Source organism: Propithecus coquereli, unplaced genomic scaffold (genome assembly GCF_000956105.1).
Source record: "Propithecus coquereli isolate 6110/MARCELLA unplaced genomic scaffold, Pcoq_1.0 Scaffold54, whole genome shotgun sequence".
Lineage (NCBI taxonomy): Eukaryota > Metazoa > Chordata > Mammalia > Primates > Indriidae > Propithecus > Propithecus coquereli.
In genome coordinates this window covers 2,582,961-2,597,137 of record NW_012151285.1, presented here as the reverse complement: position 1 = coordinate 2,597,137, position 14,177 = coordinate 2,582,961, and the positions used below count along the sequence as shown (strand labels likewise).

General features: G+C 52.4%; 1 protein-coding gene across 1 annotated transcript in view; it reads left to right on the top strand.

The window, feature by feature from the left end:
- Positions 1-12,318, top strand: part of HUNK (hormonally up-regulated Neu-associated kinase) — a 104,378-nt gene extending 92,060 nt beyond the window's left edge. Inside the window, exons 9-11 of the mRNA XM_012657364.1 lie at positions 4,311-4,358; positions 9,070-9,250; positions 11,660-12,318. Of these exons, the coding sequence (XP_012512818.1) occupies positions 4,311-4,358; positions 9,070-9,250; positions 11,660-12,318 (888 nt within the window). The remainder of the gene's footprint in view (positions 1-4,310; positions 4,359-9,069; positions 9,251-11,659) is intronic.
- The last annotated feature ends 1,859 nt before the right edge of the window (positions 12,319-14,177 follow it).

Here is a 14,177-nt window from a genome sequence, read left to right as displayed (position 1 = left end):
TATGTTCAAAAAGCTAGAAGAAAGGATTTTGAATGTTCCCAACACAAAGACACAGTAAACGTGTGAGGTGACAGATATGCTAATTACCCTGATTTGATCACTGCACACTGTGTACATGTATCACAACTTCACTCTGTGCCCTATAAACACGTGTGATTATTACGTGTCAGCTAAAAATAAAAGGAAAAAAATGCAAATGCTAAAAAAAATGAGATTATAAAAAATATAGCGGAGTCTAATGCTTGGTGTCAGGAGAAGAAAGTAAGAGGGGGTGGGGAGTTTCGGATAAGGCGAGCTTTCCTAGGCAGCCATCGCTGGTGACCTGATGTCACCTGGAAAAATACTATGGTTCTTTGAGTCACAATAAAAACTAGTATCCTATCGCAGAGCGTCACAAATTTGGATCCCAATACTTGTTTGTAAGGAGATTGTGCATTCCAGATCCAAGGCCAGGCTCGTGGGGGTGAGGTGTTGTCTCAGGGCCCCTCACGCACCTTTTGTCAGGTGGGCTCCTCCCCTCGGAAGCCCCTCCCATGTCCCCCAAGTGTCCCTGCTGTGGGAACCCCTCCTGGGACACCCAAGAATCCCTTTGTTTGAGAAGAAATCAAAAAGGGAACCCCCCTCCATGCCCTGGGGGAGGCCACAGGCCTGGCCTCATCCCTCTTTCCTTCTCCAACGTAAAGTTTTCAACCTGATCCCACCTGCCACAAGTGTCACTCTGAGTGCAGGGTGCAGTGAAGCACTGGTGATTACCAAGCCCAGCACTGGGCTCCAGGGACATCAAGGACCAAGAGTGCCCAGCCGCTGGGTGCCACATGTGAATGTGACGGGAACACAGGAAAGGGACCGGCCCTGAGTGCCGAGGCGGGGAGAATGTCCATTCCAGACAGAGCCCGGGCGCAGAGGGAGAGGAGAAAGTGGCAGAGGCCATGGTGAAGGGTGCCCAGGGAGGGGGCAGGGGAGACCGTGGGAATGGGAAAGATCATGTACGAAATGGCCTGCAGTGTCGGCTGAGCAGTTAGTTGTCCTGAGTTTGTTGGGGAGGACGGCTTCATGGCGGTGGAAAAGGCAGAGGGGAGGTTGCACGGATTGGGGGTGGTGGAAGGCGGGAAGGGAAGACAGTGAACATCCTCCTCTCTGTCAACCGTGCTGTGATGGAAGGAGAGGCTGCGTTGCCTGGGCTGGATGCCTCCTTCCTCCGAGACAGGCTGTGGGGCCGGGGTGGTAAGGATGGAAATGAGCCCTTTGCAGGCTGGGCCGGGGCCGGCAGGCGTGAGCCACAAGCCCGGGCAAGGCTTTCAGGCTGAAAGCAGGAGAGCGGGTGGTGTCAGGACCCAGATGCCCCCTGAGCTCCAGACCCCTCTGGCCAGTTGCCTACTAAATGCTCACCTCCTGTCGCAGGAATGAAGGCGTCTCACTCTAGCGTGCTCGGAACCACACTCTCCCTCCCCACCCCGTAGCAGCCCAGGTCATGCTTGCTTCTCTGCCTCGGATCCCAGCCCCAATCCCCTCTCCCCGCAAGCCCCACTTCTTGCCCCTTGCTTTATGCACAATCCCCTCCCCACCACCACCTTCAGACTTGCTGTGCACATGCTGTTTGTTCTTCCAGAATGCTTTCCCCACCCCTCTTTGCTGAGTTTATCTTGCATCTTCAGATCCCAAAGCAAGGTCAGCTCCTCATGGACCCCTGCCGTTCCCTGACCTCTGCCACCGGGTCCTATCCCTCCAGCAAGGGCTTTTGCACCACAGTTTTCATCCTGTGGCCTGTCCCGTGTGCAGCTTTCATTTGTTTGGGGGTTATTTGATTAACAGCACTCTCCCTCTGGGCTGTGAGAGCCATAAGAGCTGGGACTAAGTCCCTCTGGATCCTCTCAGTATCCTAGAGTCTACACAATGCCTGGCATATAGTAGGTGCTCAGTAAATATTTGCTTAATGAACAAATGCAAGAATCAAGTGAGCCTTGACCTGAGTCTCAGAAAGTGGAGAGGACTGGGACAGGCTTGTGTAGAAGGCAGAACAGTCCAGGTGGGACCCGTAGCTCGATGAAAGTCAGGGGGACACCTGTGACATAGCACACAAGTGGCATCATCACCACCAGATGGCTGTGCCTTAAGGGAGGAGGGGACTCTGTGGTCACCTGCACTCGCTGAGGTCTCCCCAGCTGCAGTCCAGGGAGTGAAGATTTCAGGGTTAGTCTCCTTTGTCTCTTGCTTTGCATTCGACTCTTTAGGGCCTCAAAGAATGATGCAGACTTAGATGCACCGATAGCCCCATGGGGTGTCTAAGTGACCCATAAGCCACCTTGCTGACCCTCTTGTCCACACTGACCTTGCACTTGCCCCACTACGATTGTGTTTGAAGGTACCAGAACTGTGATGGGAAGAGAAGGCCCTTCTTTCGTCCAGATTCTTTTTCTCTGTTATTTCATTTGGCCTGAAAACACATGGTGAGCGTTTTAAACATTTGCTGAAATATTTAATGGTTAGGATTTAAATAGGAACACTAATGGGCAAACAGTATTTCAATTTTCTATGATCCATTTGTTTTCTCCAAACTGTGCTGCTACTTCTGCTAATTAAATCATGGCTATTAACCAGAGTATCCAACTTTTCTCTGTCGGAACCTGGCAAGTGGAATGGGGCTAGTTAACAGAAGCGTTAAGAAGGTCTGGAAGGGCCCAGACTTCACAGGTCAAGGCCGCTCAGAGCCACTGGGTTTCCTTCCGGTTGCCCTTGGTGGGCCCAGGAGGAGAGGTTGGGGCGGGTGGGGAGAGGGAGTGGTGGGCAGAAGTTTCAGGTCGTGCAAAAATCATGGTGTGGCTCAGGGTCTGAGCCCCCCGGGGACGCCATAAAGTTGTGTCCCGGGCGCTGAGTGCAAGCAGCGGCCTCTTTGTTTCTCTTGATTCTGGTTCTTTTTGTCCTAGGAGACAAAGGAGCTGAATTAAGTTGAAAAAACTTCCCTGTTGGGATTACAGTGCTGTGATTTTATGGACTCTACCATTTTCTCTACTTCTCTTTCCTGTAACAGGCAGAGAATATATCTGTAAAAGTGGGATGCATTTCTCCTCTGAGAACACCGACACATGTGTGGCCCGAGGGACTCCGCTTCCTAAAAAAGAGACCCTGTGGGGCCATGGGGGTTGAGGGGGGTGGGCATCATTTGTAAACTGACTCATTTATGAAAGCCATATGGAACCCAAAGCCAGTTGTGTTGAAAGCCTTTTGAAAGATAATATTAATTTGTAAAAAAAATATGTAAACTATAACTAGGAGATCTTCTCTGCAGTGACAAAGTAATACTGGGATTTTGGAAGGAAAGCCATGCGGAGAGAGGCAGTGGGACAGGATTTGTCTGCCAGGGCTGCCGTAACAGGTACCACAAACTGGGCAGAAGTTCATCTCCCCGTGGTCTGGAGGCTGGGAGTCCAAGATCAAGGTGTTGGCAGGGCTGATTCCCCCCCAGGGCCGTGCGGAGAGACTGTTCCAGGCCTCTCCCCTGGCTGCGGGGGGTTGTGGAGTCTTTGATGTTCCTTGGCTGGTAGACACACCACCATAATCACTGCCTTCATCTTCACGTGGCATTCCCCTTTGTGCCTGTCGGTGTCCAAATCTCCATTTTATAAAGACACCAGCCACATTGCATTAGGACCCACCCTAATAACTTCGTTTTAACTTGATTACCTCTGTAAAGACCCTCTCTCTAAATAAGGTCCTATTCTGAGCTCCTAGGAGTTAGGCCTTCAACCTATGAATTTTGGGAGAATACAATTCAACCCACAATAGAAACTGTAAGTTTATAGGCAAATATTAAAATGTTCACTTTGTGTCTTATTTCAAAATCTATACAACGTGCTAAAATAAAGTTCAGAATTGGGTCAAACAGTCTGCGCTGTTAGAAATGAGTATGTTACGTTTGGGGGACAGAGTGACTAGAAGAGGACACAGGTACGCAGGGAGAGGGAACCTTCGCGTGCTGGCTGGGCTCTGTGTCTTGGTCGGGGTGCCGTTTCCGTGGGTGCTGTTGCTGTTTTGAGAAAACACATCAAGCTGCTTACTTATCACTAGAGCATTCCCGGTTCTGTGTCTTAGATTTTAATAAAAAAGTTTACCTGGAAAATCTATTCAACGCGTGAATTAGGACATCTGCCGCCAACTTCCACTGCGATTTCAGAGTTCGTTGTTGTTGTTTTGTCTATAAACATAGAAATGAACGGTTCTCAGCCAGAACTGCAGGGGAATCGGTAGGGGGAGAGTTTGGGGAATACAGAGCAGGTGCAGTTTTGAATTGTTAAAAATGCTGCTTTTCACAGGCCTCCCTGGACACCTGGACGAGAGACCTTGAATTCCATGCTGTGCAGGTAAGAATCGGGGGGTTATGATGTATCGGTCTGGGTTCACCGGAGAAACAGGACCAACGTACAGACACACACGCGCACACACACACACACATAAATGGAGAGAGAGAGAAAAAGAAAGATTGAAATTGAGATTTATTTTTATAAGTTGGCTGCCATGATTGTTCAGGCTGCAAGCCCAAAATCTGCAGGGCAGGCCAGCAGGCCGGAGACTTGGGGAAGAGATAATGTTGCGGTTTCAAGCCCAAAGGCCATCAGAGGCAGAATTTCTTTTGCCAGAAGACCTCATTCTTTTTTCCCTAAGGCCTTTGACTGGAGGAGACCCACCCACATTATGGAGGGTGATCTACTTTACTTAAAGTCTACTGATTTAAATGTTAATCACATCTTAAAAATACCTTCACAGCAGCATCTAGACTGGTGTTTGAGCAACCAGCTGGGTACCATGGCCTAGCCAAGCTGACACGTGACATTAACCATCACTTGTGATCCTAAGGGTTGGCCCGTCTCTGCACTAGGGTCTGTACGCCCCGTCCTTATCCTGAATCAAAACGTACAGAATCCTATTATGAGTGAGTTAAGCAGAATCCCCCAGATCAGATCGGTGCTTTCTAAGTGGAGTTGACTTTTTATTATTGTCCTGCTGTAACTACACACCTGGCCGTGCATCCTGTTTCTACCTGTTTCAGACATGGGGTGTGTAATGGTCTAGATGAGCTTCCTGGCTTGGGGGCCTAATTTATGAACCGAGCTCTTTTCTTTATCAATTCACTCATGGCTTTTTCTGGCAAAATAAGGCTTTCCCTTACGTGACCTTATGTGATGGGCAACAAGGAACCAAAACCAACCAACCAGCCAGCAACACCCAGGTCCCTGGGCCATCCCAGGTGGTAGCAGGTGGCACCTGGTTCTGACGCGCCAAGTGGCTGGGTGAGGCTCGCTATCCATCAGAGGGACAGCAAGCTCCAGGAAAGCCCAGGACAAGCTGGACTTGCTAGAGTTACTCAAAGAAAACTGAGCTCCCAGGGTTCCTCTGCTGCAGAGGGGGACAGGCACTCTTCCCAGGCACAGTTCTTTACCCAGCCTGGGCTGATGGGGACGCAGAGCAGTGTCCGTCCCTGTTAAATCCATGCATTTGCTGTTCAGATGATGAAGCAGGTACCATGTGGGTTCATTTTTATCGTCCCAGAGCTGGGACAGACCCACACTTTTGGTGATGATGGGCAAGTGACTTGCCCAGCATCACCCAGCAAGTTCTGGAGAGAGCCAGGAATGGGTCCCAGATGTCCAGATTGCCAAGCCATGACCACAGCTGGTGTCCTTGGGTGCAACACCCATGGGAGCAAAGCCAAGAAGGAAGGGGGAGGGTACAGATCTTTGGAACGCAGAAGCCTGCGGTCATTCTTCAGTGGCCATCTTACCCCCAGTGGCACAGCCATCAGGGGAGAGTCTGAGAGGTCCAGCTCTCTGCAGCTCAGTCTTCAGAGGCCGAAGATGGGGCTTCCTCCAGGCACTGGTTGCTGGAGCCTGCAGAGATCACCCTCTGGAAGCCCCGTGGGTCACCTCCCAGCTTCTCCCTCTCCTCCATGGAACAATACACAGCATCAATGGTCTTGGGTAGAGGATCCTTTATGGGGCCACATTTTCACAAGGTCCCATTTTGTAAACATCCATGCACGTCTGCAGTGGGTGGAAATGGTGGATGGAGAACAAGAAGCTGTTCTGCGTGTGGCTTGCATCCAGGGCCTCACGTGGTCCCCTCTCTGAGCTGCCTTGTGGGGTTGGGACTGTGCCGTGAGGGTGCAAAGAGAGCGTGCTCAGAACTGGGAGCTTGCATCGCATCAGCCACCACGCAGTTCCAGGTCCACTTGGGTGCTGGGAGCACTGCCCGGGGAGCATCGGAGGGAAGCCAGGAGTCCCTGCAGGCAGCAGCATTGCAGAGTGAGGAGTGAGAATGTGTGTGGGGGGTGTGATTAGATCTGTTTCTGTTATGTAAGGCAATTTAGCATCCTGCTCCCTAGGAAATTTCTTTCGGAGAAAATAGGCCATGCAAATGAAAAGGTATAATCGGGTGATCGGTTGCATTAGGTAACACATGCTCGGAGGGCAGTGAGGTGGGCTGGTTGTAAACAAACATGTTTCTTCTGGGCTGTTGACTCTTTTACATGGGCTGACCCTGAATTTGTCCCCTGCAGGGAGTGCTCAGGGCTGAATTCTTGATTTGTCCCTGGAAAACAGTTACTCTGAGATCCCTGATTCTTTTAGGCTAGAGAAGGATATTCTGGGGGTTTGGGGAGGAGGTGCCAGGAAGATTGGGACTAAGTTAACAAAGGTGGCCTTAACAGGGTTTCCCACAAGTTTCTGTCTGGTGGTACATTTTCCCTTCTGCCCCCAGAGCAGGCTTTCTACTCATTGCCAATAGCTCTTTGTCAGTTACAGGAGAAATTTTGTCCCACAGGCCAACCTCGGTCTCTTTCCACAACAGACACTCACACGCACATTTCCTGTGCGAATGAGCTCGATCCCAGTGGCAGTACTGGCCCCCAGAAGTTTTGCATCTTGATCACTAAGCTTTCGAGGACCCAAAAAGGTTGGAAAGGAACTAAAATGAACCCATAAAGCCGCCAGCAGCTCTCTAAACATGGGGGTCCCAGAGTAGCCTGGAGAAAGGTTCGCCGTTAGGTTTAAAAAAGCTATCCTAAAAAGGAAGGAACTGCAATTCTGTCTTTTCTTCCAAATATTGTTTTAAAATGTATGACGAAGGTATGTTTGATTATGTCTTCCTGTTCAAGGCGTTAACAGGTAGAACTGATGACTTCTGCATAAAAATAGAGATAGAACTGAGCAAAAGAAAGAGATTCTGTCAGACTTTTCAGGAAAGGCCTCTTTGGTGCTAGATGGGTGTGTATGTGTGTGTGTGTGTTTGTGTGTGCGTGTAAAAGCTCCTTCTCCTTCACCTTCGAGAAGGTGGGCTGTGAGTGTGTTATGGAAACAGAGAGAGAGAAGCAGTGCAAGATTGTCATTGTTCTCTGCTGGCTTGGCCAAGGTGACCTGGAGCACTTGGTCTCCTTCATAGCATCCCAGAGAGCAGCCTGGAGCATGTGGCCTCAGCGGTAGCATTCAGATGGCGTTGGAGGAGCCGTGGGTCTGCAGCGAGCTCCTGCCTCCATGCCAGCAGCCGTGTCTGGTCTTTCCACTGTTGGCATCACCTGCCCCTGCCCCTGCCACTGGCCCTGGCCCTGGCTTTGACAGTGAGCTGCCAAGTTGAGGGTTGACAACACTGACTTCAGGGCTGGGAAAATCTGAGTTTCCACTGGGGTCACGGGTGGATTATTTAACCAGTTCAGGCTGTTTCCTCATGAGTAAAGGAAGTCACAGAATTTGCCTCCTGGTGGGTCATGCTCTTAGTGCAGTGTCTGGCGCCCTGTGTGTTCTCAAAAAAGGCTGGTGGCAGCTGCTAAGGTGCTGAGGAGGCAGTGTGGGGAAGTTCACCTCTCCTGTCTTCCCACCCCCTGCTCTGTTGGGGACAAGCCACGTCAGCTGAGGGCCAGGTCCCCAGGGAGCTGCAGGCCCTGGCAGCGGCACACCAGGCTCGGCACCCCCTTCTCGTTTCTCCCCGCTGTTCTTTCCCACTCAAGAACTGGACATCGCAAACCCGAATCTGCAGAGGTTTTGAACGTCCTTGTTAGAAAGGGCTATAAAAGTGCAAAGAGATGTTTTCCTTGAGAAGCTTTTCAACAACATACATGAAAAATAGATGAGCTCTCTTGATTTTCAAAAGCTTTAGTTGAGGGCAAAAATGTGAAAATATGTCTTTTTTTTCCTCACGGGGCTGAGGTCAGGGATGCAGTTGCCTCTGTTTAACGGGAAACACCAAGCACAGTCTTTAAGGCCAGAAAAAAAGAACTTCTGTGGCTGCTTCTTAGTGACATCACCACCCTTCCCAGAAGCTTGAATTCAATTTATTTTAATTCAGTTCAGTTTCCACTGGCCTCTTTTTTTTTTTTTTTTTTTTAACATTTCAATAACTATTAAGCTCTCTGTAAGTATCTGGCTTTATGCCAGAGGCTGTGGGCTTGAAGATACATAAAATAGTCAAATTCACTCCCATTAGAAGGATTATAATCTAGCTCAGCAAAGGCAAGATTTACAGCAAAAAAAGGCTACATGCAAGCGAGTTCCAAGTACACAAGTAAGTGCTCACATGACTAGAGGGTAGGAAGCGCCAGGGCCGCCCAGGCCTCCCAGGATTTGTTTTGTCCGCGTTGCGTCGGACGCCTCCTTGGCTCGGCTGCACGGATAGTATCTCGTGTTAAGGTGGAAGCAGTTACTATTCAAGCTGCCTTTGCAGAGCCGTTGCTGTGGGCACAATCTCTGGGCACCACGTTAAATGCGGACGGTAGATGCAGAAGTCCTGATCTGTTTTACCTCAGTTTGTTCAGCTCGTTCCAGAAGAATTGACTTCCTAGAGGTGGCCTTGCGCTTGCTGGAACACCTTGAAACAGCACAGTGCGAGGGAGCTAGAGGCCCCCAAAGCCCACTTGTCACCCGGGCGGAGGGAGGAGGCTGGGACTTCCACTGGGCCCTGGCTCTTCCCTCACTCAGCACAGCTGGGAGCGTCGAGACTTGAAAGGCTGGCTTTTCTCTAATCCACGTGGGTGATGGATGTGCTTGTGCGTGTGTCTGAGCATGTACGTTTGCTTCTGATTTGTAGGATAAAAAGCCCAAAGAACAAGAAAAAAGAGGAGACTTTCTTCATCGACCGTTCTCCAAGAAGCTGGACAAGAACCTGCCCTCACACAAGCAGCCCTCGTCCTCGCTCATCACGCAGCTGCAGAACACCAAAGCCCTGCTGAAGGACCGCAAGGCCTCCAAGCCCGCCCTCCCTGACAAAGGTGGGTCGGCCCTGCGGCCCCCACCAGGCCACTTGTGTCCAGCTGCATGTTGGCTGTGTACCCCTCCCAGGGCATGGCCAGGGGGCGCTGGGCCAGACTCGATTCTTAGGCCCACGGGAAAGTGGAATTACAGACCTCAGGTAGCCCGAGAACAACCGGGGGCCAAACTGGGTGGTGTAGGCCACCTGGAAGGAGTTGAGAGCACAGAGATGGGGTACACGAGATTATGGAAACAGAGATTGGGGTGCATGATAGTGTAAGAATAGAGGTTAGAGTGCACAGTACTGCAGGAGCAGAGATTGGGGTACATATTACTGGGGGAGGAGATATTGGGGTGTATGGCACTGTAGGAGCAGAAGTTGGGGTACATGTTACTGTGGGAGCAGATATCGGGGTATATGGGACTGTAGGAGCAGAGATTGGGGTACATGGGGTTGTGGAAACAGGTGAGTGTGTAAGGTGTTGCAGGCATGGAGATCGGGTTTCCCCATGGTGGTATCGTGGGCACTTCCCCAGAAAGAGGGCCCGGTGAGGCACTGCAACGTGGTGAGTCTGGGCTCTGTGGTGGGGGTAGGGTGCTCGGACCTGAGTTCCAACCCCAGCTCTACTTACTGCCTGTGGAGGCCGGGTTCCCTCACCGCTGACGGTCTTCACCGAGTCCCTTACTTGCAGTGACTCCTACCTGTCGGAGCTACTGGGTGGATGAGACGAGTCGCCTATGTCGGCTCTTTGGGCTGATTCAGAATCCAGCACATCACAGATAACTGACAAATGTGTCTCTCTCCTCTGGGACGAGTGGCAGAGCTCACTGGGCACAGGCTCAGCATGCAGGGTAGAAACGCCGAGATGGGGGGACGCGGGAGCCGGGAGCGTGCTGAGGCAGAGCCATGAGGTAGAGGAGAGGTTCTTACTGACGGGGATGGGTGAGATCACAGAGTTCCATCGCTTTGTCGCAAACATGAAGACACTGAGGTTCGGACAGGGCCGTGGCTGTCTGCGATCAGCTCAGGCATGCTGGACCCTTCGTCCCTGAGCGGGACTCAAACCCACCTCCTACCCTCCTCCCTCCCACGCTGCCCCCGACGGGAGCTACTGTCCCCACATTGCCCGCAGCACCCTGGAGCAGAGCCCACAGCGGACCTCGGAGGGGAGGCGGTGCTCACGTGCCAGCCGGAGACGTCGGCCGTTGATGAAGTTCTGCGTCTTTCTGCTGGTGGATCTCAGGCCTCTGTGCCGGCCTGTTTTATTTTGGTGTCTTCGTCCCTGTTTACATAAGACGAGGCGGCTTCCCAGTGCCCTCCGCTGCTCCCGACATCACTCCCAGCGGGCAGCAGCTTGCTCCCGCCTCTGGGCCTCGCCAGGGCCTATAAAATGTTACGGGAGAAGAAAGAAGCGAATACAGAGCTTGTTCCGCATGAACTTGGCTTTATTCCTCTCGGCTCCAAATCTGTAGGGGGTTTTCCCTTTCTCTTCTGACACAGTTTGCAAACTGGATTCTAGTCTGTGCCAGCTTGAGATGGGAACCGTGGGGATTGGCCGGTTGCCCTGACTGTATGGATGAAGCGTGTTCTGCCCTGCTCAGAACTGGAGGAGGCTCCGCAGAGATCAGAAATCACGCGGAGCCCTGAAAGGGAAGGAAATCCTGACACGTGCTCCGGCGTGGATGAACCTGGAGGACGTCAGGCTGAGGGAATTGCGGCAGCTGCAAAGGGCAGATACTGTATGATTCCGCCTCCACGAGGGCCCTAGAGCAGTCGGGTTCACGGAGACAGACAGTCAGTGGTGCTTGGCAGGGAGTTCAGGGAGTAGGGAATGGGGCGTTATTGTTTAATGGGTAGGGGGCGTTAGATTTGCAACAGGAAAAGAGTTCTGGAGACTAATTCTACAACAGTGTGAACACAACACTGCTGGATTGCACGCTTAAAAATGGTTAAGATGATAAAAATTCTGTTATATGCTTTTTCACCATAATAAACTTTTTTTAAAAAGTCGTGAGGGAAACACTCCTTCCCGTGTGGGCTGTCCAGGACCAGACTGGCAGGGGCTGGGTGTGCTTCCGAGAGTTTTAGGGATGTCGTGTCGAGCACAGGCACCTTTTTTATTCCAAGGCACTTTGGCAGGGTCCAGAATTTTAAGCAGCCAAAAGGGGGACAGATGTTAACCTGGGGTGGTGAGGCAGGAGACCTCTCTCCAGCCTCCTGTACCCTCCTTCCTAGAAGGACTCCGGGCCTCTGAGGGGAGAATCGGATGCTGCTGGCGGAGTAGCCAAGGCCCTTTGCTAGTTGGTTCCTCCCAGCCTCCGCAGGTCACTGTCTCAGTCCACCTGGGGGTCAGAGCAGCAAGAGGGGGCCGTGCATGCCATCTGGGTGGCTGTCTTCATGATTTTGTGTGTGCTTTCTTGGTGTGCAGATTCCTTCGGCTGCCGAAATATCTTCCGCAAAACCTCCGATTCCAATTGCGTGGCTTCTTCTTCCATGGAATTCATCCCTGTCCCACCCCCCAGGACCCCCAGGATAGTAAAGAAACTGGAGCCCCACCAGCAAGGGCCCGGGAGCACGGGCGTCCCCACCAAGGAAGACCCCCTGATGCTGGACATGGTGCGCTCCTTCGAGTCTGTCGACCGCGATGACCACATAGAACTGCTGTCCCCCTCTCATCACTATAGGATTCTGAACTCCCCGGTGAGCTTGGCTCGCAGAAATTCCGGCGAGAGGACACTGTCACCGGGGCTGCCGTCCGGAAGCACGTCACCTCTCCACACTCCTTTGCATCCCACTCTGGTCTCCTTCGCTCATGAAGATAAGAACAGCCCCCCCAAAGAGGAAGGTGTGTGCTCCCCACCTCCGGTTCCCAGCAGCGGCCCCACGCAGCCTCTGGGGAGCCCGAACTGCGTGAAAAGCCGAGGCAGGTTCCCCATGATGGGCGTCGGGCAGATGTTGAGGAAGCGGCATCAGAGCCTGCAGCCGTCTGTGGACAGGCCCCTGGAAGCCGGCCTGCCCCCGCTGCAGCCGGCAGCCCCCGCGAGCCTGTCCTTTGACGTGGCCGATGGGCTCAAGGGCCAGTGCTGACCTGGGCCAGTGGGAATTCTGGGTTTCTCTAAAGAAAAGCAATGGAACAGCGCTGCACACATCTGTCAGGGTGTGAACAAACAGAGATCTCGAGTGGAGCACCCTTTATGGCCTCATCTCTTCCCGCCGTGCAATCCCGCCTGTAGTCAAAACCCACAGACCCAAAGCCTGCACGGCCCAGCCTCACTTGGGGACCCTGGAGATGCTGGGGATGGAGAGGAATGTCGGCTCCAGGACAGCCACTCCCAGCCCTTCGGATCCCCCTTCCTCCCACGTCCTGCCCCTGCTCCTGCCGCCCAGATTCCAGACTGTTACCAGACCTTTCTTCACTCTCTGCGACATGTGTGCCTCTCAGAGGGTTGTTCTCTTTTCAGCCGTCGGCCACAGTCACATGGGGACCAACAGCGTCACAAAGTCACTCATCCAGGCCACGGTTTCCTCCGCAGAGCGAAGCGGCCCTTCCTTTCCTAGCAGCGATTCCCCCGCAGGCCGGCAGGAGCTGGCGACAGGAAGTGGGGGCCCCAGGAACCTCCGTGAAGACAGTGAGGAGCCTCGGGCAGAGACCGAACCGAACGGCGGGACCCAGACAGAAGGAAACTCACCTCCCAAGCAAGGTTTTGACAGGTGTTTTTCTTTTATTGAAACTTGCTAAATGGTCGAATGTTCTTCTCCAAAGAGATTTTTCTTTACATGATGTCAGTAACCTGGATGGAGAGATGAGAGGCGATTCCACCAAACTCACGTTTGTACGAGAGAATGTAGCGTGGAGAACAAAGTCGCTGGCCCTGGTGATGCGTTTAGTGGCGGGGGCTGGCGGGAGGGGCAGGATCCACTTGCCCTGTGTTCATCCCATTGTATCAGCATAGCCCCGATCCTTCCGGAAGGCGTAGAACATAGTTGGTTCTTTAGAAAGCAGGAAAAGATGGTCGTGGCAGGATTCAGATGGCAAGAAGACGTCGTTACCTCTGCAGTGCGGTTTTCAAGCTGCCCGGAAAGCAAGTGCAGTTCAGAGCACAGCTAGTGTGCTGTGAGCTGTGAACAGGTTTGCCTGGAGGGAACCTGTTCAAATACGGGCCCATTTCTTCTTCGAGGAGAGCAGTGTTCCCCACACAGGGTTCAGTCCATGCTGTGTTTTCACACCTTTCACCGAGCATCGAACCAAAGATGCGTCTCCGGTTTTGTGTCTGTTCCGTCCCTGTGTGTGCGTTTTGTGGACCCCCGTGTTGTTTGACTGTGTCCAGCTGGAGCCTGATGGTGGCTGTCCCCACATGGGGCCTTGGCCCTAGCATTTGGCAGGGAGCACTTGGTCACGAACAGAATCGGAAGAAGAATCCGGAGCATAGGTTGGACAGTGGTTGGTTTAGGAGACTGGAATCCTCAACTTTTGACTAGCGCAGATGTGACTAGAGACCATCGCTGTGGTCCCCCTGGGGTGGTCATCTCATCCATTGATTCCAAGACGGGCCAAGGCCCTTGAGAATTGCAAAGCCAGCCTTCATTTCCCTCGCAGCTGGCCCTTGCCAGAGGGCAGGGAGGTGGTTCTCTATCATTTTCTCATTCACCAGTGGTGACTTCCTCTGTCCCCTCACGTCTCTGACTAAGTGAGAAGAGAACGCTATTTGGCTGACTGCGGAAACCCCTTCAATGCCCCAGTCTTGGCTGACCTTGCGAAGACCTGGAGCTGCTTCCTCCCTCCCAAGGGGACGACCCCAGCTCTAGGGTGTGTTAGGAGGAGGTCAGACTCCTGGCTGTTGGTGTTATTCCTGCGCATAGCTTCAGACCGGGTTCCAGAACTTAACATTGAAAACAGAGCTTTTTTAAGAGAGAGAAGAAATCATCTAAGACTGACCCTCTCTCCA